Source organism: Cyprinus carpio, chromosome A9, assembly GCF_018340385.1.
Source record: "Cyprinus carpio isolate SPL01 chromosome A9, ASM1834038v1, whole genome shotgun sequence".
Classification (NCBI taxonomy): Eukaryota; Metazoa; Chordata; class Actinopteri; order Cypriniformes; family Cyprinidae; genus Cyprinus; species Cyprinus carpio.
In genome coordinates this window covers 10,661,503-10,682,393 of record NC_056580.1, presented here as the reverse complement: position 1 = coordinate 10,682,393, position 20,891 = coordinate 10,661,503, and the positions used below count along the sequence as shown (strand labels likewise).

At 36.7% G+C, this 20,891-nt stretch overlaps 2 protein-coding genes across 2 annotated transcripts in view; both read right to left on the bottom strand.

Moving 5' to 3' along the window:
* Positions 1-5,548: 5,548 nt before the first annotated feature.
* On the bottom strand, positions 5,549-8,509 carry LOC109061418 (pituitary tumor-transforming gene 1 protein-interacting protein-like). The gene is made up of 7 exons (XM_042763454.1): positions 8,336-8,509; positions 7,548-7,600; positions 7,308-7,416; positions 6,906-7,008; positions 6,552-6,617; positions 6,379-6,425; positions 5,549-6,284 (listed from the first exon to the last, which is right to left on the bottom strand). The coding sequence occupies exons 1-7, from the start codon at positions 8,424-8,426 to the stop codon at positions 6,241-6,243; spliced, it is 513 nt and encodes a 170-aa protein (XP_042619388.1). The 5' UTR covers positions 8,427-8,509; the 3' UTR covers positions 5,549-6,240.
* Positions 8,510-9,303: 794 nt separating this feature from the next.
* LOC109051227 (unconventional myosin-X-like) overlaps positions 9,304-20,891 on the bottom strand; it is a 65,713-nt gene continuing 54,125 nt past the window's right edge. Inside the window, exons 25-40 of the mRNA XM_042763453.1 lie at positions 19,857-19,980; positions 19,466-19,709; positions 19,206-19,301; positions 18,951-19,044; positions 18,783-18,838; positions 18,546-18,688; positions 17,658-17,852; positions 17,390-17,547; positions 16,378-16,501; positions 15,493-15,790; positions 14,852-15,059; positions 14,358-14,494; positions 14,041-14,161; positions 12,934-13,392; positions 11,490-11,681; positions 9,304-10,934 (exon numbers count right to left, since the gene is read on the bottom strand). Of these exons, the coding sequence (XP_042619387.1) occupies positions 10,830-10,934; positions 11,490-11,681; positions 12,934-13,392; positions 14,041-14,161; positions 14,358-14,494; positions 14,852-15,059; positions 15,493-15,790; positions 16,378-16,501; positions 17,390-17,547; positions 17,658-17,852; positions 18,546-18,688; positions 18,783-18,838; positions 18,951-19,044; positions 19,206-19,301; positions 19,466-19,709; positions 19,857-19,980 (2,754 nt within the window). The 3' untranslated portion in view covers positions 9,304-10,829. The remainder of the gene's footprint in view (positions 10,935-11,489; positions 11,682-12,933; positions 13,393-14,040; positions 14,162-14,357; positions 14,495-14,851; positions 15,060-15,492; positions 15,791-16,377; positions 16,502-17,389; positions 17,548-17,657; positions 17,853-18,545; positions 18,689-18,782; positions 18,839-18,950; positions 19,045-19,205; positions 19,302-19,465; positions 19,710-19,856; positions 19,981-20,891) is intronic.

The following is a 20,891-nucleotide window of genomic DNA, read 5'->3' as shown; positions in this document are numbered from 1 at the left end:
AAGTTATTTATTTTATATGTAATTTGATATATAGTTATTTTATATGTAATTACATTAGAAATATGTCATGTTAAGTAATGTTTTTGTTTTTATACACCAGACCCCAAAGTAGTAATGTAATATTTTTCAATTAAGCTAAAGTAATAAACATTATCATGTTTGAAATTATGTCATAATTTAAAGTAATTTTTTGTAGTTAAAGCAACATTATGTAACATTTTCCGTGTTCAGAGTTTGCAAAATGTATATAATGAGCGAGTACATCATAAATTCATCTACCAAAACGCCTTTTTGTCTTATCCCAAATCACTACGGTGCATTCATAAGTGATTATTTTTGGACTAGGAACACTCCGACTTTTTGGGACTTTAGCTTATTCACAGTATCCCCACGAGTTAGATAAGTCCATACATACCTTTTTCATTTCTGTGTGTTCTGTAAGTGTTATTTGACGCACCCACCGCTAGCCTAGCTTAGCACAAAGACTGGATGTAAATGGATAATTGTAGCATAGTAATCCCAATAAGTGACAAAATAATGCAAACATTTTCCTATTTACATGTTGTGATCTTTATAGTCACAGCGTGTACAAATAACAAGGCTATATGAGACAGAGACCATTTTTAATCGTATAAATACTGGGAACTATATTATCACTAGGCGTAGGAGCACAGCGAACGTTACTTGGGCGGAGTGGCTACTTGGGCGGAGTGATTAGCGCAGCACCCGAGACGCCCTGTTGACGAGACAGGGGTAACTGCAGCCTGGAGCAATGGGCGTGCCGAAACGTAGGGGCGTGCCAAAAGGTTTCTCATTGGTGAAAGGAGTTTTACTGTGTTGCCCAATCAGCGGTAAATATACATTTACGTAATTTCCTTAGACAAGAGAAGGTGGCGGCGATAAGACGTGAGGTAATTATACATCATACGTTTATCTATGCTATATATACCACAAATATGTATATTAAGGTAGCTTGTTACAATACGATCATAATTTTGCCTTTGCGTTACATCTTGCAGCTTTAGTAATTGGTTTATTGTTGTTGACAGACATACTGTATGTACAGTGAGACAAAACGATGTCTGCATCTGCATCGAAGCTCTCAGAGTTGATAGTTTATATCTGCGTCCTTTTTGTGCAATACAGTACAGAATACATCCTGTAAGAATAATAATTATTACCACCTTTGCTATTACAACTGAACTAAAGATCAATTTACAATCTATGAAGACGATTAGACAAAATCAAAAAACTAATTTAGAGTTTGTTTCTACCTTTCTGTTAGGTGTCCAACTAATGCAGAGTATATTCAAGTTGCCAACACACTGATTGTGAAGTACCCTTTCCAGAGAAATATAGAAGGAAATTACTGTGTAAGTTACATTGTTTTTAATCCATTGATTTATCTCTATCAACATAATCACACACAATATTGTAGTAATAATATATTGTAATCTTTATTTGCTGAAAAATGACAATCAGTCAAATTTGTGTTTTAAGCACACCTGACACATCCCTAAACCGGAAATTTAAAGCAGAACATGCACCACTTGCAGGTTATTGTAGCATATGTAAGCACACTGCCATATGCATCATTTATTTTTGCACTGTTAATCAATTTAACATTTTCACTTCAATGTAAGGAAGATACTGTACTACAGATATTTAAATCTTTTTTTTTTGTATATACTCCACTTTTTCACTGCCTGACCATCATCTTACTGTTTATGCAGTTCAATGTTTTTATTATTTTTTATATCTAAAGCACCTTGTTCAATAAGTATTTAGATGTTTCTCATATCTGTCACGGTCTAAGCATGATCTGTTTCTGTTGTTCTGATGAAGGAAACTTGTGTTGGGGAGGATTCAGTGTCTGTTGAGGTCCATGTGAATGTGCTACAAAGTGAGTATCAGAAAACACATCCAGACACCTGGACTGTTAAAGACCACACGGCAGGAACATTCTCCTGGAGACGCTGAGAAAGCATGGAAGGAATGTCTGTGGAAGATGTACTCAAAAAAACACCCATACTTAAGGACACCTGCTGGAGTGAGTATAGTAAAAAAAATCATCAACTGTAAAATATCGTTTCAAATCTTTTCATGTAATATTTTATTCTTCAGTACCTTTTTAGCCCATCTGTTAAAAATTTAAAACAATAGTTTTAGAAAACAATGTAAGATTTATCAGTGTATACAAGAACATGAAATGCATCGTATATTGTGAACCTTATACATTAGCTTCTGATTGTTTTTGCAGTTCTGCACTGTATGTAGCTACACTGTCTGAGCCAAAGAGGAAGGAACAGAATTTGATGAATTTGAAAAGCATTTCTTTTTTTTTTTTAATTATTATTATTTTTTATTAAAATTTTTTATGTAGGAGGACCCTGCTACACTCTTTCCTACCACACACCTGATGGATACTGACTGTAAAATGGCAATCATAGGAGGAGGGTTCAGTGTGGTGACAGAAGATGGAATAGATGTGTGTCAGTGCACCAGCCTTGATGAAGCCTTCATAACAGCCTTCTGTGTGTATTCTGCTTTCAACGTGGCATATCCAACACACCTGAGAAAGACACTGACTTTCCTTCGGAGGCACATTCTCAACATTAGAAGATGGAGACAAGCACTGCAAGTAACTTTACTCTGAATGATTAGCCTTTTGTATTAGATCCTCATGCCTCAACTGTACCATTGCCCAAAGTGCACTCGAAGGACATTCACTCTTTTGAAGTTAATCAAACATGTTGAACCAGAAATTAGTATAACCTATGGTATAGATGAGTGCCAGTCACCTTTTTTGTGATTCCATTCTTTTAGAAAACATGCACAGGAAGCATATGTACTTTTGGTAACAGAAATGACTGTCTCAGTGAAGAGTCAGCAGTACAGTTGTATTATAATATAATGGAGAAGGGTCAGGCTGCAGACTTGCACTCTCAGACACTTGTGCTTCTGCTAGTGACAACACTTGCAGTCTTTTTTATTTTATATTTAGTTCTAGTTATTGGTTACTTTTTGTTTGAATCTCTCAACATTTGTGTTTTCTCTTGTGTAGGTATGGTTGACTGGAAGTCTGTCAGTCCAGATGTGAGGAAGACATACAGAGTGAGTTTGAGCTCAGCAGGTGTGATGGCTGTAGATACTGTAGCCATGGAAAGAAGGGGGTCTTCACAGCTTTCTGTTCAGACAAAGAGTTTGCTGGATTCTGTTCTATGGGCTGCTACTACAGAATGAATGAATGAGTGGTTTATCTATCTATCTTTGTGTATATATGTATATATATATATATATATATATAATTTTTTTTTTTTTTTTTTTTTTACTTGAATTGGCGACTGAAACTGAAAGCTAAATAAATGTTTTAGTGCATAAAGCTGTGTCTCTTTGCTTATGTCACTTAACATAAGGTTACTAAACTCTTCTGACTAATTTTTATATTTTATAATTTAGTGGTTTTGTCAACTATGTATCAGGCAAAACATATTTTTCGAGGGTAACACTTTACAATAAGGTTTCATTTGTTGACACTGATGTATTAACTAACATTAACTATGAGCAATACATTTAATACAGTATTTATTAAACTTTGTTTGTTAATAAATCTACAGCTGTTCGTTGTTTGTTCTTGTTAGTAACTTTTGACTTTAACGTAAGAACAGCTAGTGCGACTAACCGTGTTAAGAAACGTTTGTATTCTCGAAAAATAATTGTAATTTGTTTTTGATTATTGATAAATCAAGACCTAAACTTGCGGCGATGACGTCAGTAACCCGCACCATGAAGTTTTGAAGGTACTTTCAAAAACATTTTATATTACACTGACTGTCTTATGCTGTGCTCTGTATGTTATCTGTTCTGTGTTCAAAAAAAAAAAGCGTCGAGTCTTCTGAGGAGAGGTGAGCAGTTCACAGTATTTCACATATTTACACAATTTTAAAATAAACTTTACACAGCATGTTTATGCAACAGTAAAAAAAAAAAAAGAAGGTACTTTCAAAAGTAATTTAAAATAATATTCTTAATATCATTAACGCCGTTTTTACCTTGGAAGAATTAAATTTGGTTTTATAGGATTATGCTGAATTTATGGTTTCCTTTTAATCTGCGATTAAGAGTATATGACTCGCCACCTTTTTTTTTTTGTTTTACAGCCATCTTTCGCATTACCTTTTGGCACGCCCCTTACCTTTCGTTTCACCAATGAGAAACCTTTTGGCACACCCGTTTTGGCACGCCCATTGCTCCAGGCTGCAGTTACCCCTACTTGCTGTTGATGGTTCCGTAAACAAAACAAACGTGACTAACTACATCTCAAAACATAACGGAACACTTACCACAGCAACAGGTGATCCAATTTGTCCTGTCTTTATTATCGATGGGATGGCTGTATCCTTTAGCACACGTTTCATGGTCCGTGTGGCAACTTGCATTTTTTCAAAATAGTCTTTCTATAGTAAAATGTTCAGAGCAAACGAAATACTTCGTGATGGTGTTTACAGGTGTGTTTGGAACTATACCCAGAACAAGTAGCTATCGATTCATCAGGTCAGCGTTTTTGGTTGGAATTCTATGAAACATCATGGTATTACCTGGTCTCCCCTGTTTATTGTCGCAGCTCTTTACAATACAGCGAAACACCCATGATTGTACACTATAAATTTACTATCTAGTAATTGCTGACTCTATTAATCCAACTCTGAGCGAACTCTCTGCTCCTCACCACGGCGCGTCTCGGGTGCTGCGCTAATCACTCCGCCCAAGTAACGTTAGCTGTGCTCCTACGCCTAGTGAGAATATAGTTCCCAGTATTTATACGATTAAAAATGGTCTCTGTCTCATAGCCTTGTTATTTGTACACGCTGTGACTATACAGATCACAACATGTAAATAGGAAAATGTTTGCATTTTTTTGTCACTTATTGGGATTACTATATGCTACCATTATCCATTTACATCCAGTCTTTGTGCTAAGCTAGGCTAGCGGTGGGTGCGTCAAATAACACTTACAGAATGCACAGAAATTAAAAATGGTATGTATGGACTCTGGGGGATACTGTGAATAAGCTAAAGTCTCAAAAAGTCGGAGTGTTCCTAGTCCAAAAATAATCACTTATAAATGCACCGTAGTGATTTGGGATAAGACAAAAAGGCGTTTTGGTAGATGAATTTATGATGTACTCGCTCATTATATACATTTTGCAAACTCTGAACACGGAAAATGTTACATAATGTTGCTTTAACTACAAAATTACTTTAAATTATGACATAATTTCAACATGATAATGTTTATTACTTTAACTTAATGAAAAATATTACATTACTACTTTGGGGTCTGGTGTATAAAAACAAAAACATTACTTAACATGACATATTTCTAATGTAATTACATATAAAATAACTATATATCAAATTACATATAAAATAAATAACTTGCATCACCAAAAAAAAAAAAAAAAATGTAACAATACAACCAATAAGCAATAAGATTTAGGTAAAAAGTTTTACATTTTTATCATATACAGTAAACAGAAAACAAATGTACAATATTCACTTTATTGTTTTCTTTCTAACAGTTTATTTGACTTGTAAATTGCACTGACAAATCAACCCTTTGGTTAATACAATAAACTAGTAATCGAAACGCTGAAAAATGCAGCACACAGGTAAATTATATTGAAATGCCAGCACACTAGCAAAGACAGAGACAAATCAATTTCACTTTAAAAAGCATATGAAATGTGTAGGAGATAAATCTATAAAGCACACTGGATTATAGCACGTGGTGTATTTTATGAAAGACAAGTCCTAGTTTAATCAGACTAAAAATGCTACACAACTAAAAGAGGCTAAATAAAAAATTAATTTCATGTACAGCCAACCAATCAGGCAAAGTCCAATGATGACTCGATCATCAACAAGTCTTACTTAATTTGGTTGAATGTACTATACTTTATAATTTGTTGATTAATGTATATACTTACAAGGCTTCATAAATACATCTAATTTGTGGTTTGCTGGATGATTAACTGAAAATCCAAGTGTGAATGAATTAAACTTCAAGCCAAAGGCAACAATGTATGTTTGTGTGGTCAGCTAGTAACTGGTATATTTAGGATCTTTCTAACTAAAAGAAAAATGGAGTGCTGGATATGCAGGGAAATCTGGTCTTTTTGTTTTACAACAGGTGTGAGGTAAAAGAAAAGACAACAGTGGAGCATCACCAGAAGTTTCTCAGCTGTTCTCAAATCTGGAGTACGGGTTATCCTTTTCCAAACCTAAAACAGAGAGCACAGATACAACTCTGAAACACAGTGGAACTACTAAGATACTATTTATTTGATATCATTTATGATGAAAGAGAAATCGTACCGTATTTCATTCTCATTTCTTCATGCCTCTGCCTCATCTCTGCTTTCCTGCAAACAAATAAAGCACTTTTTTCTTACTGAGCACTATTTCATCAAGACAAGACTCACTGGTCTCCACAACTCTTAACAAAATAATCAAATGTATGAAATCAATTTTCTCAAAACAAACCGTACCTCTCCTCTTGGCGGAACTTTCTCAGGTGACCTTGTCTCTCCATTCGCTCGTCACTCCTTTTAGACCTTTCGAATTTTCAGGGAAAATTACATGTAATCATTTCTCATGTGTTCCAATGTTATAGTGATTTGTTATTAAAGATTAATAGCAGTATATGTATATATATATATATATATATATATATATATATATATATATATATATATATATATATATATATATATATATATATATATATATATACATACACACACAATTTTCATTGATAAGAATACATTGTCAAGATAAATATGTACAAATCATTGGCTGATTGTAATACAAATTTTAATTACACATGCTGGTTTTCATCTTACCCGATGTTTTCACATTTACAGCAGCAGAAGCAGCAGACAAATATGGCGATGATGATCACCCCCGCGATCACAGAGATGGTAATGATGAGAGTCTGGAAATTCACTGTGATTCAGACAACACAGAACAGATGTGAGCATTCCTGTCCAAAACTCACAGCTTGTTCTCGGACACCGGCAATACATGTAGAAGGATGAACTGGCCTTGACACATCTTACAAGAGTGTAAATGTAAGAAAGTGAGAATCAAGAAAGTCATTTAGGTAAAGCTAACAAAAATGATGAACTATGAACGAGATATATAAAGCTCTTCTTGCTTTTACAGTTCATCACCATACGATACATCTATTAGGAAGGTAAAGAGATGGCAAGATGTTTCTTGTTGTTTGTGACTGTCAGTCTTACACCAGCACACTCCCCATCGAGCTTCTGAGAGCGGACAGACACTGTGAGAGGGCAGAATGCTCTTCACTGGATACTCAATGCATTTCTGGCTTGAGATGCACCACAAACACTGAAAAAGAGATCAATAACACAAACACATATTACACACGTTTTATAATTATGGCTGCCTGTATAACAAACACTGGGTTAGGAAGTCTGATAACCACAATTGCTGACAGTGAATAACAAATGATATCTTACCGAAACATTCTTCAGGCATTCTTCACAAGTTGTGTTGGATTTTAACATGCAGTCTGTGAAAAAGGGGCAAGTCTGACATCAGTGACAAGTACATTTCTTAAACTGATTTTAATATTTGAATTCTGAACCTTATATTTGCAGAAATCGGCATGAAGCATCTTTTCGTATAGCAGTTATATTAAATATTATCCCTGACCTCTTATACTGAACACAATATTCATTTGTTTTCTTGCCTATCATGTGATTTAAACAAAAGTCTCTCTGCCTCATAAACAAACAGCAGGAAACTATTTGTACATTGAAATGAGCAAATAAAATGTCAGTTTGCTATGGTTAGCCTACGGCTAAAAGCGTCAACAATTTGAAACACAACTTTAGTCATATTTAAAAAAAAAATTCAGAAAGTAAAACAGTGCCCGTGGTCCAGAGTCATATGATCACTGCTATAAGTCACTTCCAAGTTACATCGTCGTTAAACCGTTATGCTTATACATGACTTCTTATTAAAACATTACGATTTACAAGGAAACAGACGATATGCTGGACGATTAATAAAGTCTGGCTGTCCAGACAAACGAACTGCAAAAACATTGGCTGCGTTTCAAAAGCTTGCGCGCTGCCTACACAGAAGACAGCGTGTGGGCATCACGAGCGCGTGCTGAATCTGAAATGAGCTGATGTCCAAAATGCGACCCGAGTAAAGAGTTCGACAGGTAAAGGAGCATTGTTTTACCATATCGACACGGTTAAAACGCTTGTAAACACACAGCAGTATGGCTGAAACTTACTTGTTGCTGAACTTGTCGTCTGGCCAAAAACTATATCAAAACTGAAGGCAAAGAAAACAAAAGACAGTAAAAAAGCCCGAGTTCGGATCATGATGGCAGCCCTATTTGGGTCTGTGTTGATTTCAGGCCTGGTTGGTCATGTGTTTGCTGGAAGGACTGAACGACGACTTTTTCAAGAACCTCCCAGTTTCGAAATAGTGGTTTATGGTTAAGCAGGATATGCCTTAAACATCATTATTTAATATATTAAAAGTAAAACAAGTAATACACGTTTAGAATACACATGATGATCTGTTAACTTTTTTAAATGGCTAATTTTTGTAAAATAAATGTCATCTTTTAGCTAAGTGTATTAACTTGTTGCCTCTAAACTGAAGCTTTCATATTTATTATATTTTTATATTATTTATTTTGCTGTAATTCATCATAGTATGTTGTGTAGGAGAGAGCATATACAGGAAAGGCAGGGATTTATATTTGAGTAAAACATATGACTTCAGAATTTACTGCCCACATGTAGTGCTGTTGCTCATAAAGCACACTATGAAACAAATCTTTGACTGAACGTGTGCAGTTCTCATATTTGAGGGAAAGACACTTTGTGGACACATCTTGCCTTCAGGAAGGCTCTTCAGGACCCTGAGTTAGATTGTAAAAACCTCTAACACTGATAGATGCATGCTGATAATGGACTACTATGCCTTTGTTGGGAACAAAACTAAAATCCACAGCAATGCAGTTTTTTGTTCATCTCTATATCATCATTATATATTTTGTAACAAAGATGAACAAAAACAAAATCAAACAGTTAATCTCCAAAATATATTCTTATTACAAGGGAACTTATATAAAATAAATGAATGCAAGTTGTAATTTAATATTTTATATCACGTGCATGAGACTGTGAAAAAGCGAAGCACAAAGGAAAATATAAATTAATTTAATAACACTTAAATGATCCACACCAATTTGGGATTTAAATAATTTATTTAGCATTTTGTAAATCCAGTTACAAAAAAAAAGGTTTTCATCCTCTACACAAACTGGAATATTTTGACGCTAAACTAAAGATGATGAGACGCACATTGGCAGTGAACTGACCAGCAGCTCACCAGATTTATTAATGGAGCAATAATGAACAGAACTTTGAATGAGGTTGTGGTACCACATAAATGTGACATCCTCCATTTATATTATTACTGTGTTACATCACTGATGTCTGTACACGACATGCCATCAACTCAACATCACCATCCATACAATGACACGAACACTGAATAAATACCCAGCCCACCCATAATTATTCACTCTCTTTTAGGCACACAAAGTCATCCTTCAGTCACAAGTATGCAGGCTTCCTTAAAAAACATTCTTAAGAAAAAAAGACAAGCATATTCCAAACATCTGTCTCAAAAAAGGCTTGACATATAAACTGAAATGCATCAATTTATCTTGAAAGAAAGAATTTACAACTGATCTACTGTGTGAAATAGCACAGAGTCATAGCTTTTTTGCAAATATCAGTACAACGGTATTCCACCAGTTTCCAGTCAGATCACGTTGCTATAGCAAGTACAACACTGCACTGAAATGTTGAGATATTGCTTATGTCTTTATACTGTACCTGAGCTTAACCCAGAAGAGGCCGTTCACACGACAAGTCTTTTCTATTGTTTTTCTGTGTAAACGTGCTAAATGGACATGTTTGACTGCTGTGTTTGTCCTGGTCTTTTGTGGCGTCTTGCACAACACTGCATTCTAAAAATGTGCCACATGTCTCTAGTTTTTATTTATTTTTTCAAACACAAAAATTGTTCTGTGTGAATGGCCCCTAAGGACCAAAAAATTCTGTCTATTTTTTTACTTAGAAAAACAATGGAAATGCAGCACAATGGAATCCAAAAATGCAAGACATGGGGTCTAGAGACATGTTTTTTAAAATACATTTAACTTGAGTGCCACATTTTTAGAACGCTGTGTCATGTACGAGACAAAAGACACGGCACGTCTAACGTATGCTTACACATAGAAATACATCAATGGAAAAACGGTGCAGTGGAATGCAAAAACGCGCTCTGTGTGAATAGCCCCTCATGCACAATACATGAGAGAATGCATGGTTGAAAATGGCAAGACAGGCAAAAAAACTTTTCCTCATTTCTCATTCCATGAACATTTGCTGGTCAACTAGCATTGCACCACGTACTAACCAGGTGTGATGGGATAAAGGAACGAGTGATGATTGACAGGACAGTCTGTTAGTAGCCCCGCCCACAGTGGAATCTCACTGGTCCAAAATTCTACTTCACATAACTGAATATTAAATTCAATCATGATACGTTGTCAGAGGGGTGGTTGTCTACACACATGCAGATTTTCTTATCACTGGTTCCTGTATCATCATATCATATTCATCAATCCACATCCCTGCGGAGTTCATTTTTCCATCAGTGCGAAGGAAGTCTCTCTCTCGACTGTGATTGGTCAGCACTCATCACCTGATCCAGTTGCTCCCAAAGCTGGCCACTGATCTGACACTGCATCGTTTCTTAACTATCATGTTGATGTAGGCTTTCATTATCTTGGTGATCTCTCCAACCTGAAACAAGCCACAGTTTATTCACAGTGAACAAAACTGAAGCAAACCAAGAAACACTTCTATTCAATTTAATATTGATTATGTATTCTTAAAGGGATAGTTCACCCCCAAAAATGAAAATGCTGTCATCTACATGTTTAAAAATTGTGAAGTAATTCTCATGCATGAAGGGTTAAACCAAAGTACAAACATACAGCACATTAAATGTGGTAAACAGAAGCTCAACCACACTGTGTGATACAAGAGAACAAGTACATTGTTTCTTGTGGAAGCTCAAACATGACATGTGAGAACAAACCTCACTGTAGTACATTTGAGTTTCCGTTGACCATATTTGATGTGCTCTATGTATATGCATTGATAAATGTTTGAGAATAAAGGCCTAAATTAAATCTCATTTTAAGAAATCATGTCTCTTCAGAAGACTTTAAATTTCTTAATTTCTTTTGAAGATTAACCAAAGTCATTTGGGTTTGGAATGACATCAGGGTGAGTAAATGATGACAGAATATTCATTTCTGGGTGAACAATCTGTTTAAAATGACATTTGATTACCTGAGGTGTCTCAAAGAACATGTCCCTCCCATCCACAGTGATCTTGTATGTGCTGGCGTGAGGCGCTCCAAAGAAGACAATGTGTTCATAGGGGAAAGTCTCCAGAGGTTTGGCCTCTCCTCGCTTATACACAGACACGTTCTCAGCACTCACGCTCAGCCAGAGATCATGAGGGAAACCACCTTCTTTACACTGCACGCAGAATCACAAGAAGTGTCAGATTAGCCAATCGAAAAAGTATCCAAATACTATCCTGGATTCAAAATGCCTGTTAAAGGGGTCATATGATGCGATTTAAATTTTTCCTTTCTCTTTGGAGTGTAACAAGCTCTTGGTGCATAAAAAAGATCTGTAAAGTTGCAAAGACTAAAGTCTCAAATTCAAAGATATATTCTTTATAAAAGTTAAGAGTCAACCACTCCTACCTAAAACGGTTCATTCTAACACACCCCCACATGTCTATGACACTATGTGGGAAGATTTGCATAACGCCGCCCAAATGTTCGTAATTTTGATTCTTGCTGTAGTATTGTTGCCGCCGCCATGTTGTGAAGACGCTGTGTGTTTCGTTGTGAAAGCGAAACTACTTTGTTTGGCCTTCCAAAAGAGGACATAACTAGAAATCAGTGGTTAAGTTGTATTTACAACACTGTTTCGGATCAGTTCAACCCAAATATTCAGATGTGTGCAGCGCATTTTGCGGAGGACAAGGACTGTTTCCTGGGAGAGTAGCCTACAATGCCGGTGTCTGTTTCTGTAAAGTGAGGCAGTTCCAACTTTGCAAAGACAGTCTGGTGCTTCTGACTAACAGCCTGTAAGTACATTTTCATATTTAAAGAATTTGCCAATGATGATTTAAACGTAAGTTTTGAGCAGTGTAGAGTAGCGCTTGTTGTTTGTCATTTCTCCAGACATGGTTTTATGTTTACGCAGAGCGATATGCAACGCAACACGTAAAAAGACAGAATAAGTCATTATAATCAGTAATTATGTCCCCACTGCATGCAACAAATGCTTCGTTTGTACAGGGTTTTATTTGTATTGTCTCGTCGCGCCGGGACACACATCACCACAGTATGGCAAGGAGCGTAACATTTCCGCAACACGCTTGAGGAATTCAGCCAATCACAACACACTGGATAGCTGGTCAATCAGTGTACACCTCGCTTTTCAGAACGATGAGCTTTGTAAAAATCAACGCGTTTCAGAAAGGCGGGCATAGAGGAGAAACAATAATGTACATTATGTGGAAAATAATGTGTTTATTGAACCTTAAACCACATAAACACATTTCATTACACCAAATACACCAAATAATGTTCTTTTAGCAACGTCATATGACCCCTTTAATGTCAAGTGCGAAGTGGGGTCACAGTTGACCATTTTTGACCATTTCAATTAATGTAATCATCTCACATCCTCATGTTTCACCCTCGGTTCTTACCTCCACATCAAACAGCGTTGATCCATACCCAGGCCACTCTTTAATGATGTTCATGTATTTGAGCATGGCTTGGTGCTGATCCAGTCCATGCAGCCGACTCCATTTTTCCATAATGTTGGCCCTGGTGGAAGAAGTCTCTTCCTTGATCCACATTTCCAGCATCTGTTCCTCTTGCATGCTGCGCTGCTTCTTCATGGTGCCTGTCTTCAGCCCCCGCCTCAGTGTGCCGTCCAGAAAGCTAGTCCTCCTCCTTTCCAGGGTTTGTCCTGATCCGGCTGCGCCTCCTACTTTGGTGAACTGAAGTATGCGGTTGCGCAGACGGCCGGTGGGGTAGACGCTGTCCAAGCTCCAATTCACTCGAGACACATCCCCATGCAGGTACTGCAGACGTAAAGCAGCCAGGTGCTGGAGGGTGTCCTCATGGGCAGGAAAGTGACCACTTATTAAACTTTCATGAGCCTGGAGAGATGAATAAGATTGAGACTTACATCTGACTTCTTTCGAAGTCTGAAAATGACAATTTTTTTGTGTTTTTCATGCTTGCAGAGTCCAATATTTGAAAAGAAAATAAAGCTACATATTCTAAAATCAAAAACAAAGGTGCAGTAAATTGAACAGAACTGAATTACAGGGGTTACGGTTTAGCTAGTCATCACTGTTAGCTAGTAAGCATTGTTGCTGGTAGATGCTGTATCCACACAATTCAAGTATCTTTCTCCAATGATGACCATTCAGAATCTGATTTTTGATCATGAAAAACACTACGGGCAGTGATTGGAACAGAAAATAGAAATTCTAAATTTTTTAAATAAATATAAAAATTCATTTCTTCAGCAACTTGCCAATAGACAGAAAATCTCAATTTCTCAATGCTGATGATACTAAAACTGAAACTAATAAAAAAATGTTTCAGTAATTAAAACAAAGCTGAAATAAAATAATAAAATAAAATTAAAAATATAATTATTAGTCTTATAAAATGTTGCCTGGGAAACTAACTGAAAAAAGTAAGTTTAAGTTGCTAAAATAGTTTCTCAATGTATTACACACCTCCTCGAATGATTTGAACAGAATTAGAGGCAAGAAATGAAACCATAAATTACTGACCTGCTCAAACATGAAGACAAACTCCACTCCTTCCTTGGGCATGCTCTCCACATCCAAGAAACAATACAGTTTGAAGTACAGCTTCCATGGGCGGTCTTCCTCCGCTTCACTTCCTGCCAGTCTGAGAAACAAGCATCACAGCAAACAATCATTTTTGTGTGTGTTTTTCACAGTGTTTTTAGAGGCTTTGGAGATTATATTAGAGCATTACTGCTTTAATAACCAAGCGATGATGACACATGCATTTGGCAGCGTTTTGTAAGAACAGAGTTGAATTTCTGAGAGTGAATAGGTGTAGCTTTGTGGTGCAATTTTACCTCTCAAACTTGGCCAGCACATCGGCCACAATCACCCTGCTCTCCACGGCCCGGTCGATCGAGTTGTTATGCTCAAACAAAGCAAACATGTTCCTGCTGTCCTCCATAGCCAAGCCTCGGATCAGTTTCTCTACCACCTACACATGGAAAAGAAACAAAACACTTCTCCATCAGCGTATTACACCACAGATTCCTGATTAAGAGGAAAATGATCTATATCTAGGCAAGATTTGTTCATCCGCAGTTTTCTGTTCTCTGTAAGGTACAGGTAGACTTTTATCCCCTCAATTGCCAGTTCCAAAATCCTTATTTGTTATATCATTCTTTGTTTTATAACTGCATGAAAAAGGATGATTTTTATTATTACATCTTATGGGTACAAGAGTGCAATTCTGGATAATCCCATTTCTGCTTATTCCCTTTAAACACTGGGTTCTTGTATTATTATGTTTTTTTGATATTGTTGCAGTGCAGAGTCTGTTAGCATCCCTCACCTCTCCTGCAGTAGTGTGAGAGTTGATTGAAATCTTGCAGGAGCCCCCACCATGGCAGTAAACGGTGGTCGTCATCTCCCGTCTGTGTAAAAGGGCGATGATCTCCTCTTGCGAAGGCACAAACTCCCGCACTTTTGTCTTTTTCAGTGACTCGCCAATGAACACAGCAAACATCTCTATTTCTGTTCCAGGGAACAGCTCCTTTATCCTAAAAAGTCATTGATATCAGAAAATATTAATGGCACAACATGCTAAATATTCTGTGCTCAGAATCAGTGTTGATATTGGTAACAAAAACTTCATTCAGTAATTGAAATAAAGCTGAGATAAAATAGAAATATTATTATTATTTTTTTTTTTACAAATAATTAATCTGCAAAATAAGACCACCCAACACAAAGCCAGGATGGGCTTTGTCATTATTATACTTTTCAAAGGATGCAATGCATTTGATTATTTTGGTTGATTTACAAGGGCTTGGGCCAGGAAGTTTTTCACAACATTTCCTCTATTTCAAAGTGCACCACAATCCTTCATATTTATGTTATAAACCACGAAATTTCATAAATAAAAAAAACTATGAAAATGTATGATTCAACAGTGTGAAAGTAGATGTCATATTCAAGGAGTAGCTACAACACCTTTTCAGGTGGAACCGGAGGTATCTGAGGATGCCACGGCTGGGCAGGAAGGTGCAGCTCATGCAGGTGAGCAGATGCCAGTGTGCGCGGTTGGCAGGGCTGTTGGGTTGAGGCACATGATTGGTTTGTTTGATCAGCTGACAATAGACTTCATCTCTGAGCGGCCGCAGATCTTGACATGTCTGTAAGATGCCTTGAATGATGGGCATTGGGTCTGACACAGTTTCCATCTCCTGTAATGAGTTAAAGATCTTGACTGCCTCATCTTGCAGGCTGGTGTAGCCTTTCTCCTTTTGCACTGCAAGAAGTAGGAGAGGAATAGGACACAGACACAAAAGATTAAATCCATCATTCTACCAATCCAATTCCAGAGTTCAAATCATAAAAAAGTGCATCACAAAGCAAATAAATCATCAGTGAACAATTCAACAATGAGGCCAAAATATGTGATCAGTAGAGCATGCTTTGGCATAATAAAGGAATGTCCAGAGTTAAATAAACATTAAGCTTTATTAACAGCATAAGTGGTCTGCTGTCAGTTACCACAGAAAAAAAGTTTTTTGTTACTGAGTTTGTAAAAGGGTAGCTGACATGCAATTACATACTAAAAAAAAAAAAAAAAAAATCTAAATTCTTGAATAATATGACCTCCAATTAATTGAGTTTTGAGTATGGAATATGTGCACTTTTATTTAACAAATATAAAAATCAATTAAAATTATTTTATTATTTGTCATTTTAATATTTTACAGGAAAAACAGTCATGTAGCTCAAACAGTAACAGTTTTAACAATAACAGAACTGATTGTCTACAACCCTGGACATTTAATAAATAAAGATTTCCCAGAAAACACAGGAATAGATCAGTGTAAAAGAGAGACTCACAGCTGACATTGACCTCTCCATAAGGCAGAGGCAGCAGGGGCGAGTGCAGTGGGTGCTGTGTGTATCTCAGGATGGGGTTCCTCCAGTACATCTGCTCCACAGCCTCCACATTAAGACTGCTCTCCTGCACAACCATGAAAAAAACGATGGCATTTGGGGATTTTTAAATTCATTTTACATTCACAGATCGCTGGAGGTGGAAACACAGCACACAAAGGGTTTGCTGTTTTAACCCTGATTGATTAACTAGGTCAAAGGTGCTCAATACATTCAAGTTTCAGAGCATAAATGATCAACTCAACATAATTAACCACCTCAGCTCTACTAGCTCAACAGGTGGCCCTAAACTAGCTAGTAGTCCTGCTAACCAGATGACATTTAAAACTAGTTATCAGAATCTGGTTTTATCTGGATTTTCTTGCGAGATAAAGGTGCACTCAGTGCTTTTCCCCATTTATTATTATTTATAATTATGGGTTTACCACTTGGTTTGAAAAATTGGTTTACATTCAAATAACAAAATAAAGCGATTTTATTTTACATGGATGCAACCGTGTTGAGATCACATGACCAGTTTAATACTACTGACTTTATACAGAGCCACCTGTCACTGTATGTTTTTTTCTCATGATATACATTAATCATGGCTGAAAATGTCTTTAAAGCATCAGCGCCACTAGATGTCATTATGGCGTCCAGCAGAACACAAACCGACATCACTGAGTGCATCTTTACGATTCAAAATGACTCAAATCTATTGCATAGATGTAGAACAGAAGCACACAGAAATAATCAAACAAATTCAGAAATGAGAAAAAATAGGAGAAAACAGTGAACAGCACACAGCGCACTCATCTGTGTACCTCACTTAACACTACAGTTTTTGACCTTGAGAGACTGTCGGGGTTCGAGAGGTATCGGCTTCCACAACTGAAACATGATTGTGAGTAAGATGAAAACCTTATTTCACATGGAATTATGAATTCAATTAGATATTTTAGGGTAAATGTACCTTGATATCTCGGATGAGTTGCTGGGTAGGCGTTTCTATGGGAACCTTGTTGTCAATGGCCACCTGAATGGCTGAAGCCCATCTCATGGCTTCATTCAGTAGTTTGGTGTAGAGACGGTAAGAATGCTTTCTCCCATGGACTATTATGTTCCAGTACCCTGTGGTGAATGGAGGTATTGGAAACGGTGCAAAGAACATTTGAAGAAATCTCTCTAGATCTCATTTTCACACTTAACAATGTGTTCTGCATAAAAATGTGTGAACTCACCTGTCTCCTTGTAAATTTTCTCATCAGGCTGAACAACCGAGCAAAGGCTGTTGAGCACCAGTGTTCCCAGTTTAGAGGTGCTGCGCTCTGATGATTTATAATAATCCAGTGAGTTATTGGTCAGAACAAACCAGCGTTTCTTGAGCTTGAGAGATGTGCTCTTCCCACTGGACTTCATCTCTTTATGCAGCCAACCTGATAAAAACATTGAAACAGGAAAAAAAAATATAATCAAGAGAGTATGAGATGACTTTGCCTGTGTGTATTTGAGTGACCATAAATTTAAAAGAATGAAGATTTAAATAATAGTTATAGATTAGTTCATCACTTAAAAAAGGGATACTAACAGGGTTGACATTAATTTTATTAAGTATTTTAATAACATAACTAAAATCTACAGATATCTACAGACACAATGGAATTTAAACATGCATATTTGCTAATATACCAAAGATGCACAGCAAAAGTTGGCATCAGTGATTTATTGATTAAATAATTTTTTACACAAAAGTACAGTACAATCAAACATTTGGGGTTGGTATGATTTTTGTTTTTGAAAGCTGCATTTATTTGACCAAAACTACAGTAATATTGTGAAATATTATTACAATTTAAAATAACTGTGATGGCAAATTTTAATTTTCAGTAGCCATTATTCTACATGATCCTTCCTTTTTGCTTCGAAATCTTTCATAAAAAGTTATAAAGAACAGACGTCTTTCCTGTCACCTTTGATCAATTTAATGGATTCTTGCGGAATAAAAATATTTCTTTAAAAAACTGCAGTAGTGTATGAACGTCACAAATGGCACCCATATTTATACAATGATTCAGAGCAAGTACAGCGCTGGTAAATCTCTGTATCCTGTACAGACCGGTCTGACTCACCTCTCACTATGAACTCCTGGCCGTCTATTCTTGAGTCTCCTTTAGGCTTCTGCAGAAGGCCGATCCAGTGGTGCATTTCCTCTGGCGTGTCAGTGTTGCAGTGGATCACGCGATTAGCAGTGATTATAACAAATGAGTTTGGCCTAAGGAAAAGAAATCTTATGAGTACAGCACTGTACGACCATTTTATCATGAATACTTTTTTTTTAAGACTATTTAAAAATAAATAATTATTACCTGTCCGGATTGTCAGAGGCACATACAGAGTCAATAAGCCCAACATCCAGTGTTCCCTGAGGATGAAATATCATGTAAAAATAAAATGTATACGTCACTTTTACAACACTTAAAGGTGCTGAAAGTGATTTCAGATTTTGTTAACTTGTGCAAGAGTTGAACACTCACGACTGCATTCTTGGGGTTGGCCTGTTCATGCTGCATCTGCAGAAGCTGTTCTGGAGTGGCACTGTGGACGCGGCTCAGCACGTTGAACCAGCCACTGCAACACAAGCATTACAGGTATTAGTCAACAATGTGACACGAGCTGCGTTACATTACACCACTAGGGGGCACAACAGATGAATATGAAATTTATACACACTGACTAAACTCTATTGATCAGGCACATTGGAATAAAATAAATACACATTTTAAATGTACCTAGCATCTTCAGGAGATTCTGCATAGATCTGGAAAGTCCTGTCTTCGGTCACAATATTCAGTGCATTCTCCTTCTCATGGTTGTCTAAAATCTCCCTATGGGAAAAACCACAGATCATCAGTCAATGAACGTTAAAACACTAAGCCTGGACTCCATCAGTTGGTGTTTTTCTTGTAAACATGAGGCAGACAGCCAGTTGTAGCAGCAGCTATGTATGGTCATTTACAATGAAACCAACATCTGGTCACTGAGTTCTTACTTGGCAGCTCGAATGTCAATGGTTCCCTTTAGTTTCTCCTCACTGTCGTTCTCAAAATACATGAGTTTAGAGTCTCGAAGGACGAACCAGCGCATCTTCCAGTTTCTGCGGGACAGAGTAGACATTCCTCCACCTTTCTTGTACAGCCAGCCTGACTTGAGAGAATCCTGCTTTGCCCTGAACCACATGAAAGTCTCATCTTTCAAAACACACCAGCGCCTGCGCCACGGGATCATTAGCCCACCTTAAAGAAGAAAAATAAGAAACAGTGCAATGGAATATTAATCTTTTTTCCTCATTCTATCCATTGATATGTTCAGTTTGAGCAAGATCATCCAGTGATATAGGAATAAATGAAAGAATAAGGAAGGAAATGGAAGGAAACACTCACTTTTCATATATAGGTAGCTGTGGAAATAAGGAGGTCCAGTTCCGTTTAGCAAATGCACTCTACCATTGGACACCTCCTCATCTGTATCCACATATCCATCATTCTCATCATTGCTGTCAATGAACTGTGGGGAGCAAAGGAGTGTGAATGTCAATAAAAGGCTTTTAAATGTACTATACTACTGTTCATCCACTGTTTGTAGTCCTTTTTTTTAAAGAAATTAATACTTTCTAATAAGGATTAATTAAACTGATAAAAAGTACAGTAAAGACTTCTAGATTGGTACAAAATATTTCTGTCAAATGAATGCTGTTCTTTTCAACTTTCTGTTGATCAGAGAATCTAAAACAAAAAAAACAACAACAGTTGTGTGCTTAATATTTTTGTGGAAACCATGTTTAAGCAGCAAATCAGCATATTAGAATGATTTCTGGAGGATCACGTGACACTGAAGACTGGAGTAATGATGCTTATGATTCAGCTTTGCATCACAGGAATAAATTACATTTTAAAATATACTAAAACCGAAAACAGTTATTTTAATAACATAATATTTCCCAATATTACTGTTATTACTGTATATTTACTCAAATAAATGCAGCCTTGGTAAGCATAAAGATACTTCTTTTAAAACGTTTAAAAAAAATCTTACTGACCCCAAACTTTTCAACCCCCCTCCCCCTCTTTTTCCCAAGGCACCACTGAACTCTGAACCTCAGCCCCCCACCCCCCAGCTCCCATTATCACACTGGGACCTGCACCAGACACTTTGTGCAGCATTGGTCTGCTCAATACCTCATTCAGCAGTTAACTGACCTCATTCAACTACCTCTTCTGTCAGTTTAAATAAAGAACTGCTCTCTGAGATTTTTGACACTTTAATCAGACTGAATAAGGTATTTTGCACTACAATCATTATATCTGCACTGTTTACTTCACTGGTTTGCACTCTATCTGCCATGTGCCTTGTGCTGCTTTACTTATCTTTCTTTTTAAATGACCTGTTTGTATATTTGTACTTTATATTTTATTATC